Below are 15,919 nucleotides of genomic sequence, written 5' to 3' on the forward strand. Positions count from 1 at the left end.
TTTTTAAACCTGGAACTGTAGTAAAAGGGTTGAAACCTTGCCCCAAGATTAATTCAATTTATTTTTTATTACTTATATATTGAACTTCTGATTTGGAGTACTTTGCTGAATGCACTAAAGAGGCAGTCACAGACCCAACTATCCACAGGATTTACAAAGCCATTTGGACAGCTGGTGAGACTCTGCACCTCAGACTCACTGACTGTTGAAACTGCATTATCTGCAAACATTCAATAACATTGGGACAATTTTTGTTTAAAATGTAAAAAAAAAATGATTTTAAACCAAACCGCTTGGTCACAAAGAATTACCTGAAAATATAACTCCTGCTTCTATCTACCTCCTGACATCTCCCTAAATTTTCTTGCACTCACCTTAAACAGATGTGCTCTGGTATTAGCTATTGTCGTCCTGGGGGAATAGGTACTGACAGTCCACTCTCTCTGTGCCTCTCATCTTATACACCTCTATCAAGTTGCCTTTCATCCACCTTTGCTCCAAAGAGAAAAGCCCTAGCTCACTCATCCTTTCCTCATAAGAGATTATCTCTAATCCAGACAGCGTCCTGGTATATCTCCTCTATACCCTCTCTAAAATGTTGACATCCTTTTGATAATGAGGTAACCAGAACTTAACGTTAGTCCAAGTGCGGTCGGACCAGAGTTTTATCGAGGTGCAAGATCACCCCACTGCTCTTGAACTCAATTCCCCATTTAATGAAGGCCAGCACGCCCTATGCTGCCTTAACCACCCAATCAACTTGCATGACAACTTAGAACAATCCCTCTGTTCTTCCCCAATGCTAAGAATCCTGCCATTAACCTTCTACTCTGCCTTAAAGTTTGACTTTCCATACTTTTCTGAATTGAACTTTCATCTGCCATTTCTCTTCCCAGCTCCGAGTCTTGTCTAAATCCCTTTGTAACCTACAATAAACTTGTACACGATCCATAATACACAACACCAGCAACCTTTGTGTCATCTGCAAATTTACTAATTTACCTTTCCACTTCTTCAAGTTATTTATAAAAGTTAGTCACTAACTTCCGGGCAGAATATGCTCCATCTACTACCACCTTCTGCCTTCTCTGGGCAAGCCAATTCTGAGTCTCCGCAGCCAAGGTTTTATGTATCCCATGGGTCGTGACTTTCTGGATGAGCCTACAATGGAGAACCTTATCAAATGTTTGTAGTTCCTCATGTCTGCCCAATTGTTCTATAAGATCACAGCTGAATTTTAAAACTAATTTTTAAAAATGTCAACTGTTCTAATAGTACCATTGACATTAAAAGAGCTGAGAGAATCTTTCTATATTTAAAATACCGAATGCAATTTGTACATTGTTCTTTGAGGTGCTTTAATTGTGATTTTTCTAGTTAACCATTTCATTTACTACCCTCTGGTTAAATTTATAAGAATTTGTTACAGTGCTGAGTGATGTTGATTAAATTATTGAATTCTTTGACCTGCAGCAGTCCTGGTTCTTCAGTTTTACCACCTCTACCGCCCAAAAAGAGACAGTCTGCACCCTCACCAACCAGAGTGGCAGTAGTGTGTCCTATGAGTCGAACTACCAGTGGTTCTAGTATACCTAATACCAGGCAGGTACGGGAAGTGTTTACATTTTGAATGATATTAGACCAGATGGAATAATTTGCACAGTTGCTGAGCAACAGTCTCTGTATAATTAGTTACTGAAAATATCCAAACTAAAACAAATGTGTGTTAGACATACACAAACATATTAGAAATATAGCACAGGTTGAGTATCCCTTATCCGAAATGCTTGGGGCCGAAAGTGTTTTGGATTTTGGATTTTGGAATATATAATGAGATATCTTGGGATTGCATAATTTTTGATTGAATTTGTGCTACCAGTGAGCAGTCTTGTTTCATCACACATATTTACTTAATAGTAAAAATTATTACATATCATTAATATAATGAAAACAATATATGCAGGGTAACAAAAGCAGCACAGCAGCATTGGGAGAATCAGCTGTTGAACAGACACAAATAATGGCAGGCTTTCAGTCTCTACCGATGATACTGTGTTTTGATTAAAAGTTTACAATACACTTTTTTTTCTTATTTTTAGGTTTTATGTAAGGTGTAAAACAGTCAGCATTGTAGTCTAGTCCTGGTGTTAGATTTTCATCAGTAATGATCTTGACAAACTCATCAATTAATTTCTCTTTCAGCAATTTCTTTATCAGCAGATGCTTTAAAACTTAATACCTTGCCTTTTTTAAACTTCTGCAACCAGCCTGCTGAATATTCAGTTATCTTTAAATTTTAGTTCATCGTGATAGATCTTTCTTTGGAGAGTGTTAGTTCATGCATCATAAGATTTTCCATTTATAATTAACTGCAGTGATATGTTGCATTATATTATAAATGAAAGAATGTATTTGACTGTAAATCGTTCTTGAATTGATGTGACAAAGATGATAAAAAAATTAATTAGTGTCTTTTATGTTTAGGAGTTTGACAGTTTGGATTGTTATTTGCAAAGGCGGCTGTCTGGTGGCAGCCACTCCTATAGTGGAGAATCACCAAGGGTATCTCCCTGTAACAGCATAGGAAAGCTGAGCAAATCGGATGAACAGCTGTCTTCACTGGACAATGATAGTGGACAGTGTTCACAGAACACAAGTTGTGAAACACTTGGTAAGCCAGCATTGTTTTTTTTCCGAAGGTATTAGCATTAAGTTGACACATGGATTTTCTCACCCTTTTCTTTCCATACAATATATAGTTTCCAATATATAGTATGTGTAAGTCTCTGGTATATGTGCATTTTGAAAGCCTGTTGAAAGAACTTTAGGATGGTCTTTTTTTTTACTGAACCAACACTTTCTTTCCCCCCCCCCCCCCCACAGAAAAATGCATATTTTCTGCAATAATAGTGCTTGTCTAAATGCATAAACATTATGAGAATATCTGTCATATCCACTTGAAGCAGTGTGCTACAGATTGCAACAACCCAAGGACACCAACATTTCTCCAATCCTTTCATTGCCTTACTCAGACCTATGACCTCCATTTTTAGATACCTAGCCTATCCATGCCCTTTATAATTTTGTCCACCTTAATCAGAGCCCTCTGCAGTCTCTGACATCCCAAGAAAAACAAGCCCAACTTATCCATCACAACTCAATGCTCTATCCTGGACAACATCATGCTGAGTCTCCTCTACATCCCCTTCAATGCAATTGAATTTATCCTGCAGTATGGTTCCCAGAATGCACACAGTACTCCACCTGTGAATATTTTAAGTTGTGCCTTAACCTCATTGATCTTGTATTGTTTGCCTAATAAAGGTAAGTAACCTCAGTATTTCTTCGAGCTCTACCACCTCTTTTGAGACGATAAGACATGAGAGCAGAATTAGGCTATTCGACCCATCATGTCTGCTCCACCATTCGATCATGGCTGATTTATTTTCCCTCACAACCCCATTCTCTTGCCTTCTCCCCAAAACCTTTGTTGCCCTTACTACTCAAGAACCCATCAACCTCCACTTTAAGTATACCCAGTGACTCAGCCTTAGCCACCCGTGTGCTAAAGAAATTCCTCCTCCTATCTGTTCTAAAGGGACATCCTTGTATTCTGAGGCTGTGCCCTCTGGTCCTAGACTCTCCCATCATAGGAAATATCCTCTCCATGTCCACGCTGTCTAGACATTTCAATATTTGGTAGATTTCAGTGAGATTCCTCCCTCCCCCCTTCTTCTAAACTCCAGCAAGTATAGGCCCAGGGCTGTCAAATACTGTTCATTCTCATGAAACTTCTCTGGACCCTCTCCAATCTCAGCATATCCTTTCTTGGATATGATTGTGTGTGACCACAAGACTGTGAGCTTAGCCTCCTGTTCTAAGCCCTTTCCACTTAAAGACTGTGAGAATAAGCACAGCTCCAATGCCTTATTTTAACTTTGCTGATGACTCTGCTGTCAGTGACTGAATCAAAGGTGGTGACGAATAGCTTATTGGAGTGAGATTGAAAATCTGGCTGAGTGGTGCCACCACTTTGCACTCAAGGTCAGCAAGACCAAGGGGCTGATTATTGACTTCAGGAGGAGGATGCCAGAGGTCCATGAGCCAGTCCTCATTGGGGGTGAAGAGGGTCAGCACCTCTAAACTCCTCAGTGTTATAATTACAAACAACATGTCCTAGGCCCAGCACATTAGTGCAATTACAAAGGAAGATTAGCACGCTTCTACTTAGAAGTTTGCAGAGATTTAGCATGACTTCTAAAGATGTATGGTGGAGAGTATATTGATTGGTTGCATCATAGCCTGGTATAGAAACACCAATGCCCTTGAATGGAAAATTCTACAAAAATTAATACATATGGCCCAGTCTACTACAGGTAAATCCTCCCCACCATTGACCACATCTACATGGACCATTGTCGCAGGAAAGCAGCATCCATCATCAAGGACCTTCATCACACAGGTCATGCTCTCTTCTCACTGCAGCCATCAGGAAGAAGGTACAGGAGTCTCAGGGCTCTCACTACTAGGTTCAGAAACAGTTATTACTCCTCAAACATCATCAGGCTTTTGATAATGGGGATAATGTCACTCAGCTTTACTCTCCTCACCACAGAACTGTTGCCATAACCTATGGACTCACTTTCAAGGACACTTTGTCTCATGTTCTCAATGTTTATTGCTTATTTCTTTATTATATATGTTTGTATTTGCACAGTTTGTTGTCTTTTGCACATTGATTGTCCATCCAGTCTTTGATTGATTCTATTATAGTTCTTGGATTTATGAATATGCCCGCAAGAAAACGAATCTCAGGGTTGTATATGGTGACATATACATACCTTGATAATAAATTTACTGTGAGTTTTGTTATAGAGTTCGAAACTGCTTATATTCCACCAAATGTAGTCTGAGCAATGCCTTATTAAGCCTTAGCATTATATCCTTTTCCCAGTTTTATGACCTTACCAGAATGTATCATCTCACAGTTATCAAGATTAAATTTCATCTACCGTTGCTTTGCCTGTTTTAGTAATTCTAAAGTAATTTTTCTAAAATATTTTCCCAAGACTATCCTCTGCACTGTCAACAATGCCTATTGTTAGCTCCAAACTTATTAATCATCTGTCATGTGTTCACATCTAAGTCATTAATGTATATAACAGGAAGTTTGCCAGCACTGATCATAGGATTACACCACTGGTCATTGGCTTCAATTCACAAACTAACCCACAATCATCACCCGCTGCCTCCTATTAACTTGTCAGTGTTTGGATCTACTTTGCCTTAGATCCTACATATCTCGATCTCCAACAAAGACATGTAAGCTTAAAAAAGGGATCTCTGGTATTTGAGAAGGTATCCTTTGTTGAAATTAGAGGTTACACTGCATGCTGTCCTTAAAGGCTTCTGTATCAGTTAATAATCCTGCTGAATTAGTTATTTACTTGCAAAAGGTATTTGATACAAAGTTACGAGATGTAGCTGAGTGTACCTCACACCTTTCAATTAATTTTAAACTTTTTTTGCAGATAATCCAGAAAATTATGATCCCGATTATGATTTCCTGCATCAGGATCTTTCGAATGCTGATCAGAATTCGCAACACATTTCAGGTATGCTAAGCCCACTACCAGAGTCAGCAGTAGAATCCAGTTCACCTCTTCCTGGGCAAACATTTACTTCACAAGGAGTGCCTGACTGGCGGCTGGGGCCACAGACTAATGCTTCACAAATGCAAATACCACCGGCACTACCAGAGAAGAAACGCAAGAGTGTTGGTTCATCAGAGAGTTCAGGATCTAGGGTTTCTTATGAGAGATTTCCTTCACAGTATGACAATATTTCTGAGGAAGAAATGCAGAATTCTGCTGTGCCAACAGTGCAATACCCTCCATTTGCTGTAGTTTCACCGAGGCAACAAGGAGTTCCATCAATGTCAGTTGGATTCCAGGATATTGATGTTTCAGAAATGGCAGGAGTACCTGAGAAGCCACCTCCACTCCCAGAAAAAAAGGCCAGGCACAGTAAGTATTTGCCTGTTCAACATTTCAATGTTAATACTTTTGTTGTTGTTAAAGTGTGCTACTTTAGTGTGAATATGCGATATACACTCTGCTCATGGATTGCTCTTCACCAATAACATGTTTTGGTATAGCGGTCACCAACCTTTTTAAGCCCAAGATCCCCTACCTCGGCCTTAGTGAAAGGCAAGATCTACCTGTTAAATTGTTTAGAGAAAAAATAGCTCAGATTGAACTTCCAACTTGAGACCTTTTATTTGGGTTGATTGTATTTGAATTACATAAAATGCTTTTGTCAAACTTTCAGATTAATTCAACCAAGAAAACACTGTAACTAGCATATCAAACAGGCCATAGCTGTCTTTCTTTAAGAATATTACAATACTTCATACCTTTAATTCTAAGTTTCATTATTTAATTTTATTTCAACACGAAAAATAAATGAATAAAAATTGACTGTTGCACTCAGTGTGATGACTGGGGCTGAATACTTTCTGCTAGTTCCCTGAAACTTGGCTCATGACTACAGACAGCCAGTCTGAGATAATCTGTGGGGTGTCTGTCCGTAGGACAGCTCCTGTACTTAGATTTAATAATTTTCATCTGTGAAAATGCAATTTCACACAGATAAGTTGACCCGGAGTAGACACTGACTTTTAGTGCACATGTGGTGAGATGAGGAAACTTCTCCCTGCTGACAAGCCCCCAAAAGTCACCGTCCCTTGATCTTGCTTTAAGCTTGATGTCATTTTGCAAATCAATTATTTCCATTTCAATATCACTTGGCACACCAAATACTTGCTGGAATTTGGCTGCTATCTGTTCTATATCGATTGGCAGAAATGAGTTTGAAATAAATGCAGCAATATCTTTCATGATGTTTAACTCCTCAAAACGCCAATCAAACTCTATTGCCAGTTTGTCTAGGTAAGCACAGTACTGCTCAGGGCAAAAAATCATTTTTTTCCTTGATGGCCTGTAACATTTTCTCCAAGTTGGGAAAGTGTGTCAGCCTCCCGTTCTTTAAATTTGAAATCCAAACACTGAGCTTGGCCTTATACGCATTTACTGCACTTATCATGTGGAGCAGGTGTTGGTCTTTTCCCATGAGCTCGTTGTTAAGTGCGTTTAATTTAGCTGTTAGGTCTGTCAGAAACCCTAAATCCAGTAGCCACGCATCATCTGACAGTTCCTCGTGCTCCTTGTTTCTTGTTGACAGAAAAGTCTTTATCTCAGGCAGCAAGTCAGCAAATCGTTGCAGCACTTTGCCGTGACTCACCAAACATCAGCATGAAGAATTATGTCTCTGTAAGCGGCATTGAGTTCATTCAATAATGCCTTGAATAAGCGCTTTTGCTCGAATCAAGTTTATCAGTTTGACCACCAGTGTCATTACATGAGAAAAGTCCACGACCTTCCCAGCCAAGGCCTGCTGATGAATCACACAGTGATAATCCAGGAAGTCGGGAAAATCAGGGTCATTACGGCACAGTGCTATAAAACCAGTGCGCTCACGGCACGTTGCCGGGGCCCCATCAGTAGTAATTGCCACCAGTTTATGAATGGGGATGTCATATTCACAAACTTCTTAAAAACTCATTGTAAATATCCCCACCTCTCGTTCTCTCCTGTAAGTGCAAAAGTGAGAGGAAGTCCTCCTTTGTTGTAAAGTCCTGGAAAGCCATTCTTACAAATACAGCAAGCTGAGCTGTTTGCATGACATCCAGGGATTTGTCAAACTGTAGTTAAAAATATTCACAGAGTGACAAGTCCTTTAACACTTGTCGATCCACGTCCTTTGACAGTGACTGTACCCTCCTTGTCACTGTTGCAGGGCCAAGTGGTATACATACTGCGATTTTGATGTCATTTTTGTTTTTAAAGTCATTAAAAACAGTCTCTGCGGTAATGGCCATTGTTTCCTTGAATAAATCGCTATCTGTAAAAGGCTTCTTGTGTTTAGCCAAAAGGTGACTTACACGAAATGATGCTTCAATAGCAGCCTTATTTTCAGCAGCGTGTTTTGTGAAAAACGATTGCTGGGCCTTCAACCCCGATTTCAGTTCCTCAACTTTCCTGGCACGGATTGCGCTCTTTGGGGGGCAGGTGTCTTTAAATTTCCAGTGGTTGGTGTTGTGGTGCCGCTCCAGATTCCCTCTTTTAGTCAGTGCTTGTGTTTGGTGGCACAACATACATACACACTTGTCTTTCACCAAGGTAAATAGAAATTCCTCTTCCCATTCTGGATGGAATTTGTAATTCAAATTTTTATTATTATTTATTCTTATTTTACAAAGCAGCACAGCATATCATAGAGCAGATACAGTACAGCATATTTACACAGCCATCCCATGACAGGAAAACATAAAACTAAGAAACAGAAAAAACTTCTGATTTAATTTTAAATTAACATACATCCAAAATTGATCCCACGCGTCTTGCACTTTTCCCTCACTGTTAATTCTGGAATTTGTACGTTTTCACCTTCTTCCGTGGAGCCTCCGCCATGCTAGCTAGCTACCTTGCAGGATATCGCCAGCGAGTGCCGTATATTGATGTTTGCGACAGTCTGTACTGTAATCTAATCGGTCACTTTGATGCAGCACAAGCTACACTGAAAAAAATACAACAGTCACATGATGTCAGCACACATGAGACGCACGACGCTGGGCAGTGGAAAAAGAGAAACACAATAACCAGGGAAAGCAACTAAGTGTGGGTTAAAAATGACTCATATATGCGCTCTAGGGGTAAAATTTGCTTTTGCATCGAAAGGTTTATCAGGCATAATAAATTTGTGGTAACTTCTACTTTGAAAAAGGATCACTTGACAACTTCATGCCCAAAGGAACAACTATATCTGGGATGGCAAAACCATTATTTAACATACAGAGGTTTTCACTAAACCACGGTGCATGGTGGAGGAGCTATACACACATGCGCATTGGGCAGAAAGAATGGAAGTAAAACCCAGCAACCCCGGAAACAACCTCTCTTTACAAACAGCTTTCCGTAGCGGGAGTATTGCTATATTACCATTATCCTAATTAACATTACTTATTTTTATAATGCACACATTACAACAGTATTTGTGTATTTATTTTTCTTTTTTTTTCTCGGGATCTACTGGGAAAGTCTCAAAAGTTGGCCGGTCGATCATGATTGACTGGTTGGTGACCACTATTTTAGTACATGATATGGGTCCGATGGTCCTTTACCAATCATCTTGAGTTGTTCCTTTTACAACAGACACCTTTGTCCAAAGTGTAACAATGTTTTCTCTTTGAAACTCAAGCAACACTCTTTTGGCAGGATGAATTCTGTAATTGTGCTGTTGGATTTCCCTTCTCTGTTCATATGCATGGAGTATATGAAAGGTCTTTACTTAAATATTGGTTATAATATTGTTTAATATGTTTTATACTGTGACCTGGCAGTGTCATTATGTAACTGAAGTTCTTCTGATAAGTTATTGCAACAGTGACCATTGGCTACTTTAGTAATGACATAGGTGTTAATAAAGTTGGCATTAATTAAACTGAAATTGGATTTTAATAAATCCGATGGGTTGTATACCTTGAGCGTATTCAGAACCTAAGCCAATTTTATTTTTATAATAAGTACTGCATTATTATCTTCCATTTGTAACTGGCTCTTTCAAATATCAAAGCAAGTTATTACAAGGTTATAACATGTTTCTTTTTCCATACTATTTGTACATTGCTATTTGATTTTTATAAAAGGAATATCTATAACAAAAATCAGCTTAGCTGATCGTGAATCATTTCTCTGCCACCAAGAGGAAAAGGAAGTTTGTGGTTCCTGGAACAAATCTGTAGATGGTTCTGCCTAATTTGTTTTCTTCTAAAATTAGGCCTTGTAATAAATCTAGTGATAGGCATTTTTCTTTCCATGTGACATGCCCTTTGTGGCAGAGCTAAGATGCTTGGCTGTTGCTTTGCCTTTCAGTTCCAGTCTGGTCAAGGGTGCCATCCATACACATGCTGTGGTTGAACCATAGAACCATAGAACATTACAGCTCAGAAACAGGCCTTTTGGCCCTCCTTGGCTGTGCCGAACCATTTTTCTGCCTAGTCCCACTGACCTGCACCTGGGCCATATCCCTCCAAACCACTCTCATCCATATACCTGTCCAAGTTTTTCTTAAATCTCAAAAGTGAGCCCGCATTCACCACTTCATCTGGCAGCTCATTCCACACTCCCACCACTCTCTGTGTGAAGAAGCCACCCCTAATGTTCCCTTTAAACTTTTCCCCCTTCACCCTTAACCCATGACCTCTGGTTTTTTTCTCCCCTGGCCTCAGTGGAAAAAGCCTGCTTGCATTCACTCTATCTATACCCATCATAATTTTATACACCTCTATCAAATCACCCCTCATTCTCCTACGTTCCAGGGAATAAAGTCCTAACCTATTCAACCTTTCTCTGCACTCTTTCAACCTTATTAATATCCTTCCTGTAATTAGGTGACCAAAACTGCACACAGTACTCCAAATTTGGTCTCACCAATGTCTTATACAACCTCTCCATTACATTCCAACTCTTATACTCAATACTTTGATTTATAAAGGCCAATGTACCAAAAGCTCTCTTTACGACCCTATCTTCTTGTGACGCCATTTTTAGGGAATTATGTATCTGTACTCCCAGATCCCTCTGTTCTACTACACTCCTCAGTGTCTTACCATTTACGTTGTATGTTCTTCCTTGGTTTGACCTTCCGAAGTGCAATACCTCATACTTTTCCGCATTAAACTCCCATCTGCCATTTTTCAGCCCATTCCTCCAACTGGTCCAAATCCCTCTGCAAGCTTTGAAAATCTTCCTCACTGTCCACTACACCTCCAATCTTTGTATCATCAGCAAATTTGCTGATTCAGTTTGCCACATTATCATCCAGATCATTGATATAGATGACAAATAACAATGGACCCAGCACTGATCCCTGTGGCACACCACTAGTCACAGGCCTCCACTCAGAGTAGCAATCCTCCACTACCACTCTCTGGCTTCTTCCATTGAGCCAATGTCTAATCCAATTTACTACCTCTCCATGTATACCTAGCGACTGAATCTTCCTAACTAACCTCCCATGCGAGACCTTGTCAAAGGCTTTACTGAAGTCCATGTATACAACATCCACTGCCTTCCCTTCATCCACTTTCCTGGTAACTTCCTCGAAAAACTCTAATAGATTGGTTAAACATGACCTACCACGCACAAAGCCATGCTGACTTTTTCTAATGTCCCTGTCTATCCAAATACTTGTAGATCCTATCTCTTAGTATTCCTTCCAATAATTTACCTACTACCGATGTCAAACTTACCGGCCTATAATTTCCCGGCTTACTTTTTGAGCCTTTTTTTAAACAACGGAACTACATGAGCTGTCCTCCAATCCTCCGGCACCTGCCCCGTGGATATCGACATTTTAAGTATTTCTGTCAGGGCCCCTGCAATTTCAACGCTAGTCTCCTTCAAGGTCCAAGGGAATACCCTGTCAGGTCCTGGGGATTTATCTACTCTGATTTGCCTCAAGACAACAAGCACCTTCTCCTTTTTAATCTGTATAAGTTCCATGACCTCCCTACTTGTTTGCCTTCTTTCCATAGATTCCATTCCAATTTCCTTAGTAAATACAGATGCAAAAACCCATTTAATATCTCTCCCATTTCTTTTGGTTCCATACATAGCCGACCACTCTGATCTTCAAGAGATAGATAGATAGATACTTTATTCATCCCCATGGGGAAATTCAACATTTTTTCCAATGTCCAATACATTGAGTCCTAACCCCGGCACTTTAACATATCTTACTCCTGGCGGTTGAATTGTAAAGCCGAATGGCATTGGGAAGTATTGATCTCTTCATCCTGTCTGAGGAGCATTGCATTATCCTTCACCTTGGCCGCCAAAGCTACCTCATGTCTTCTTTTAGCTCTCCTGATTTCTTTCTTAAGTATTTTCTTACTCTTTTTGTACTCCTCAAGCATCTTATTTCCTCCCTTTTGCCTATACATGTTATACATCTCTCTCTTCTTCTTTATCAGAGTTCCAATATCCCTTGAGAACCAAGGTTCCTTATTCTTATTCATTTTACCTTTAACCTTGACAGGAACATACAAACTCTGCACTCTCAAAATTTATCCTTTGAAGGCCTCCCGCTTACCAATCACATCCTTGCCAGAGAACCACCTGTCCCAATCTACACTTTTTAGATCCTTTCTCATTTCTTCAAATTTGGCCTTTCTCCGGTTTAGAACTTCAACCCAAGGACCAGATTTATCTTTATCCATGATCAAGTTGAAACTAATGACGTTATGATCACTGGAACCAAAGTGTTCCCCTTCGCACACTTCCGTCACCTGCCCTAACTCATTTCCTAATAGGAGATCTAATATTGCATCCTCTCTAGTTGGTACATCTATATATTGATTTAGAAAACTTTCCTGAACACATTTTACAAACTCTAACCCATCTAGACCTTTAACGGTATGGGAGTCCCAGTGTATGGAAGTTTGGGCGTTGGTTAACAAGAAAAGGTCAGAGGTTGGATGTTACATAGTGAGTGATTTGTCTCCTAACGGAACAAAACCTTCCCACCACACAAAATGCATGTGAGGAGTTTAATGGAATACTTTCTGCCTGGATGTGTGCAGCTTCATTAGTATTCAAAGCATGGCGATGTTTAGTACAAGTAATCTGCTTGATTGATATCTGAATACTCTTAAGTACTCATTCCCTCCACCACTGCCCAATATCAGCAGCAAGGTCTAAACTTTGTAATTACTCGTCGAGCCCACACTTGACAGCACCATCAAATCAGCAATCGCTATCTTTAAGAAGTGCAAGGTCAATAACACATCACTTGCTAGATGGTCAATATTCATCAGATGTGTGTGTGATCAGGCTGCAGTATTTTGAGCGTTTCTGGTACAACTCTTTGTCTTTTATATTTATTTGCCTTGAATAATTCATTGGCATTAACTGCAGCTGTAATTCCCCAATCTGATCAAGAAATATGAAGCCAATTATCAATTGTCCTAAGTGGAAAGTAGCTGCCTTTGAAGGTTTCAGTCAAAGAAAATGCCTCTGCAGCAAAGACACTTGATATAGTTGTCTGTTTATGACCTAAAATAAAGCTAGCTTCTGACTTGGAACACTTCCATAAAGAACTTGTGGTTCTCCTGACTTAACATACTTCTTGGCATTTTGAATATGTGCGTATATTGTATTTTTTGCACTTTGAATATACCATTGAACATATACATTTAGGTTAAATATTCTAGACTCAAAAGTTGAGCTTCTGCTTGCTTAGAGTTAAGGATTGAGTTCTGGCTGACTGAAGAAGTGAAGCTGCTGGCATTGAATTGTGACTGGTGTCAGATGTTTGTAATTGGCAGTAAAACCAATTCATAAGGCAAAGATCCTGAATATTTTGCTCTTTTAAAGCAAAGCCTTTCCAAAAGTAATGTGAAGATAACATTGTTTAAAATAAATGGTTACTCAGAAATATGGATAATTAGTTTTATTGTTAGGACACTGAATTGGCCTACCAATGATAAAACAGGGTTAACATTTAAATTTTGCAGATTTCAAAAAATATGCTCGTCAGCTACATCTTAATAATTTATTTTTCCAAAATGTTTATCCCAGATGACAGGATGTGACAGAAATTGGGAAGTTAGCAAAATATTGGTTTTTCATTGGTAAAATATAGAAACTTAAATGGGGATGAGAAATAATATATTGAATGGATCAAAAATAGTAGTTGAAGGCTATTAAATTTGTTTAAAATGTTTCTTTTAATTAAGTTTAAAACTATGGAAAATAGATTTTACCTGACACACTAATAAATAAAGCTATCATTCACAGCAATTTGAATATAAGGAAAAACTATTGAAGGTGAAACTTAATGTTTTAAGCCACATGTAGTACAGAGGCATATCTTGGATCAAGAATGATGATTCTCAAGGCTTAAGCACAATATGTGTACTCGTAGGTGTTGGGTGAGATTCATAATTTCTAGCAAAATGTTCAAAGTAGGTTTTGGTATTTAATAAGCTAATACAAAATCTATCATGTGTATCATTCCTTCTAAAGGTTGAGAACTTGTGTACTTGATACAGTCTGGCAATTTAATGATGTATTGAAGAATTTCTATGAGCTCTATTTTCTTTTGGAGAAGTTTTTACAGTGGGAATATAGACTCTGGTTGTTTATATAAGCCTGGGGGAGTGGGGAAAACTGGGGGAGTAGGTTATTGTCCTTATCTGGCCCAAGCATTCCTTCCTAAGCTAATGCCACCAAAATGTGACTATTCATGAAAAGGTTCCTCAAATGTCAAATAATATGTAAAATTTGGCTGCTGTTTTAATCTGCCTAATGGGAGCTAATTAGTAATCATTTGTTGTGAGACATTTCAAACTTCCCAAAGATGTGATTACATTCTTAATAAATATTTTTCTGTCAAGTTTTAATTTCCTATATGAAATTATAGAAACTTCTGTCAGACCATTGTTTGCTTCATTCTTCAGAGTTGGAATCCTCTATTTATTATATGAGCCACCCTTTACTACACAACAACCTTCAGCCAAAAGGAAAGGCTGGCTAATGAAGGTGATCGTTTCAATATTATTTTGAATTCACCATTTGAAAAATGATTCTTAAATTATTACTGGAGTCATTTCAGGGCTAAAATCATTTCGCCGTTCCAGCTTTGCATGTCATCCTAAATGAAAGGTCATTGTTATATATTTGTATCTAATTGCTAAGGCAAAAATATTGGATCTCCAGCTACCGTTGTAGCATCAAATGTTCTGAGTAACTCAACACAAAATCTGACAGTAGTGTATTGAGCTTTCTTCTGTGCTGCAGGTTAGTACAACCTTTTAGAGACTTTTTCCAAAGTAAGTTTTTTTTAATATCCCCTGTAGTTACATTCTGGTTTCTCTTGATTTTTAATGCTCTAGCACTCAAATTTCTCAATATGCTATCTTGTGATTCCCGACTAGGTTTGTTCTTTTAACACAGAAATTGGAGGGAGATTATTTGGAGTAAAGTCTCTGCATAGGTAATTTCAACTTTTCATACAGTATGTTAGAGTTGCAAAATGCCACAATGTTATGATTCATGACATTTAACATGGATTTTGTAAACCAACTTCAGCTCTTGAACTGAAAATTGAGATCAAATCCCTCAGCTTTTCAGTGAAAAAAAATTGAAATAGTTGGTTGATTTTAAATGTGTAATCCAGGAAGTTCATATCCTAACACTGGTGTCTGAGCATATGAGCTGTTGTTTTTGGTTCATGGTGCTGATTTGTTCTCCAGTTAGTTTGCTCCATGTTTAAACCAAAACCAAATACTGAAATATTGCAATTCTCATTATACTGTTTCATGACTTGTATAAAACAGATATCTTGTAAATAGGCTTTGGTTTTCTTTGTATTTCAATGGCATTGAAAAAGGAACTGTTTGCCTGGCTTTGTTCAGTTCCTTGTAGAAAGTGATATTAATTTTATCTAGTCTGATTTATTTTTAAATGGCACTACATAAGATGTATATAAAATACCTTCATTTATGTTAATTTTTGGATAAAGATTAAATGAATTGCGGTTTAACTTAAAATATTGTAATTCATATAATAGTTTGGACATTATTTGTATTTATGGTTTTTCTAAGTAAGTTATTTCAGGAAATGTCCCTTGTTTTGTTTGATACTTTCCATGCCTATATGGAAGTACCGGTATGTTATTGAAAACTGTTCATTCAAAGGCATCAGTAATTTGCCCTTGTGTCTGTTGGAACTTGGTGTTTGTTGTATGAACAGGAAAACTCGGGTAACTGATGCATCATTCACAATGGCCAAGGAGG

The 15,919-nt window shown here is 38.4% G+C and overlaps 1 protein-coding gene across 11 annotated transcripts in view; it reads left to right on the forward strand.

Moving 5' to 3' along the window:
• LOC140731227 (rap guanine nucleotide exchange factor 1-like) overlaps positions 1-15,919 on the forward strand; it is a 173,911-nt gene that overhangs the window by 81,135 nt on the left and 76,857 nt on the right. For all 11 annotated transcript variants that reach the window (XM_073052719.1, XM_073052721.1, XM_073052724.1 and 8 more), the window contains 3 exons: positions 1,474-1,606; positions 2,485-2,671; positions 5,532-6,026. In XM_073052719.1, coding sequence (XP_072908820.1) covers positions 1,474-1,606; positions 2,485-2,671; positions 5,532-6,026 — 815 coding nt within the window. The remainder of the gene's footprint in view (positions 1-1,473; positions 1,607-2,484; positions 2,672-5,531; positions 6,027-15,919) is intronic.

The sequence above is a fragment of the Hemitrygon akajei genome, chromosome 7 (assembly GCF_048418815.1).
Source record: "Hemitrygon akajei chromosome 7, sHemAka1.3, whole genome shotgun sequence".
Classification (NCBI taxonomy): Eukaryota; Metazoa; Chordata; class Chondrichthyes; order Myliobatiformes; family Dasyatidae; genus Hemitrygon; species Hemitrygon akajei.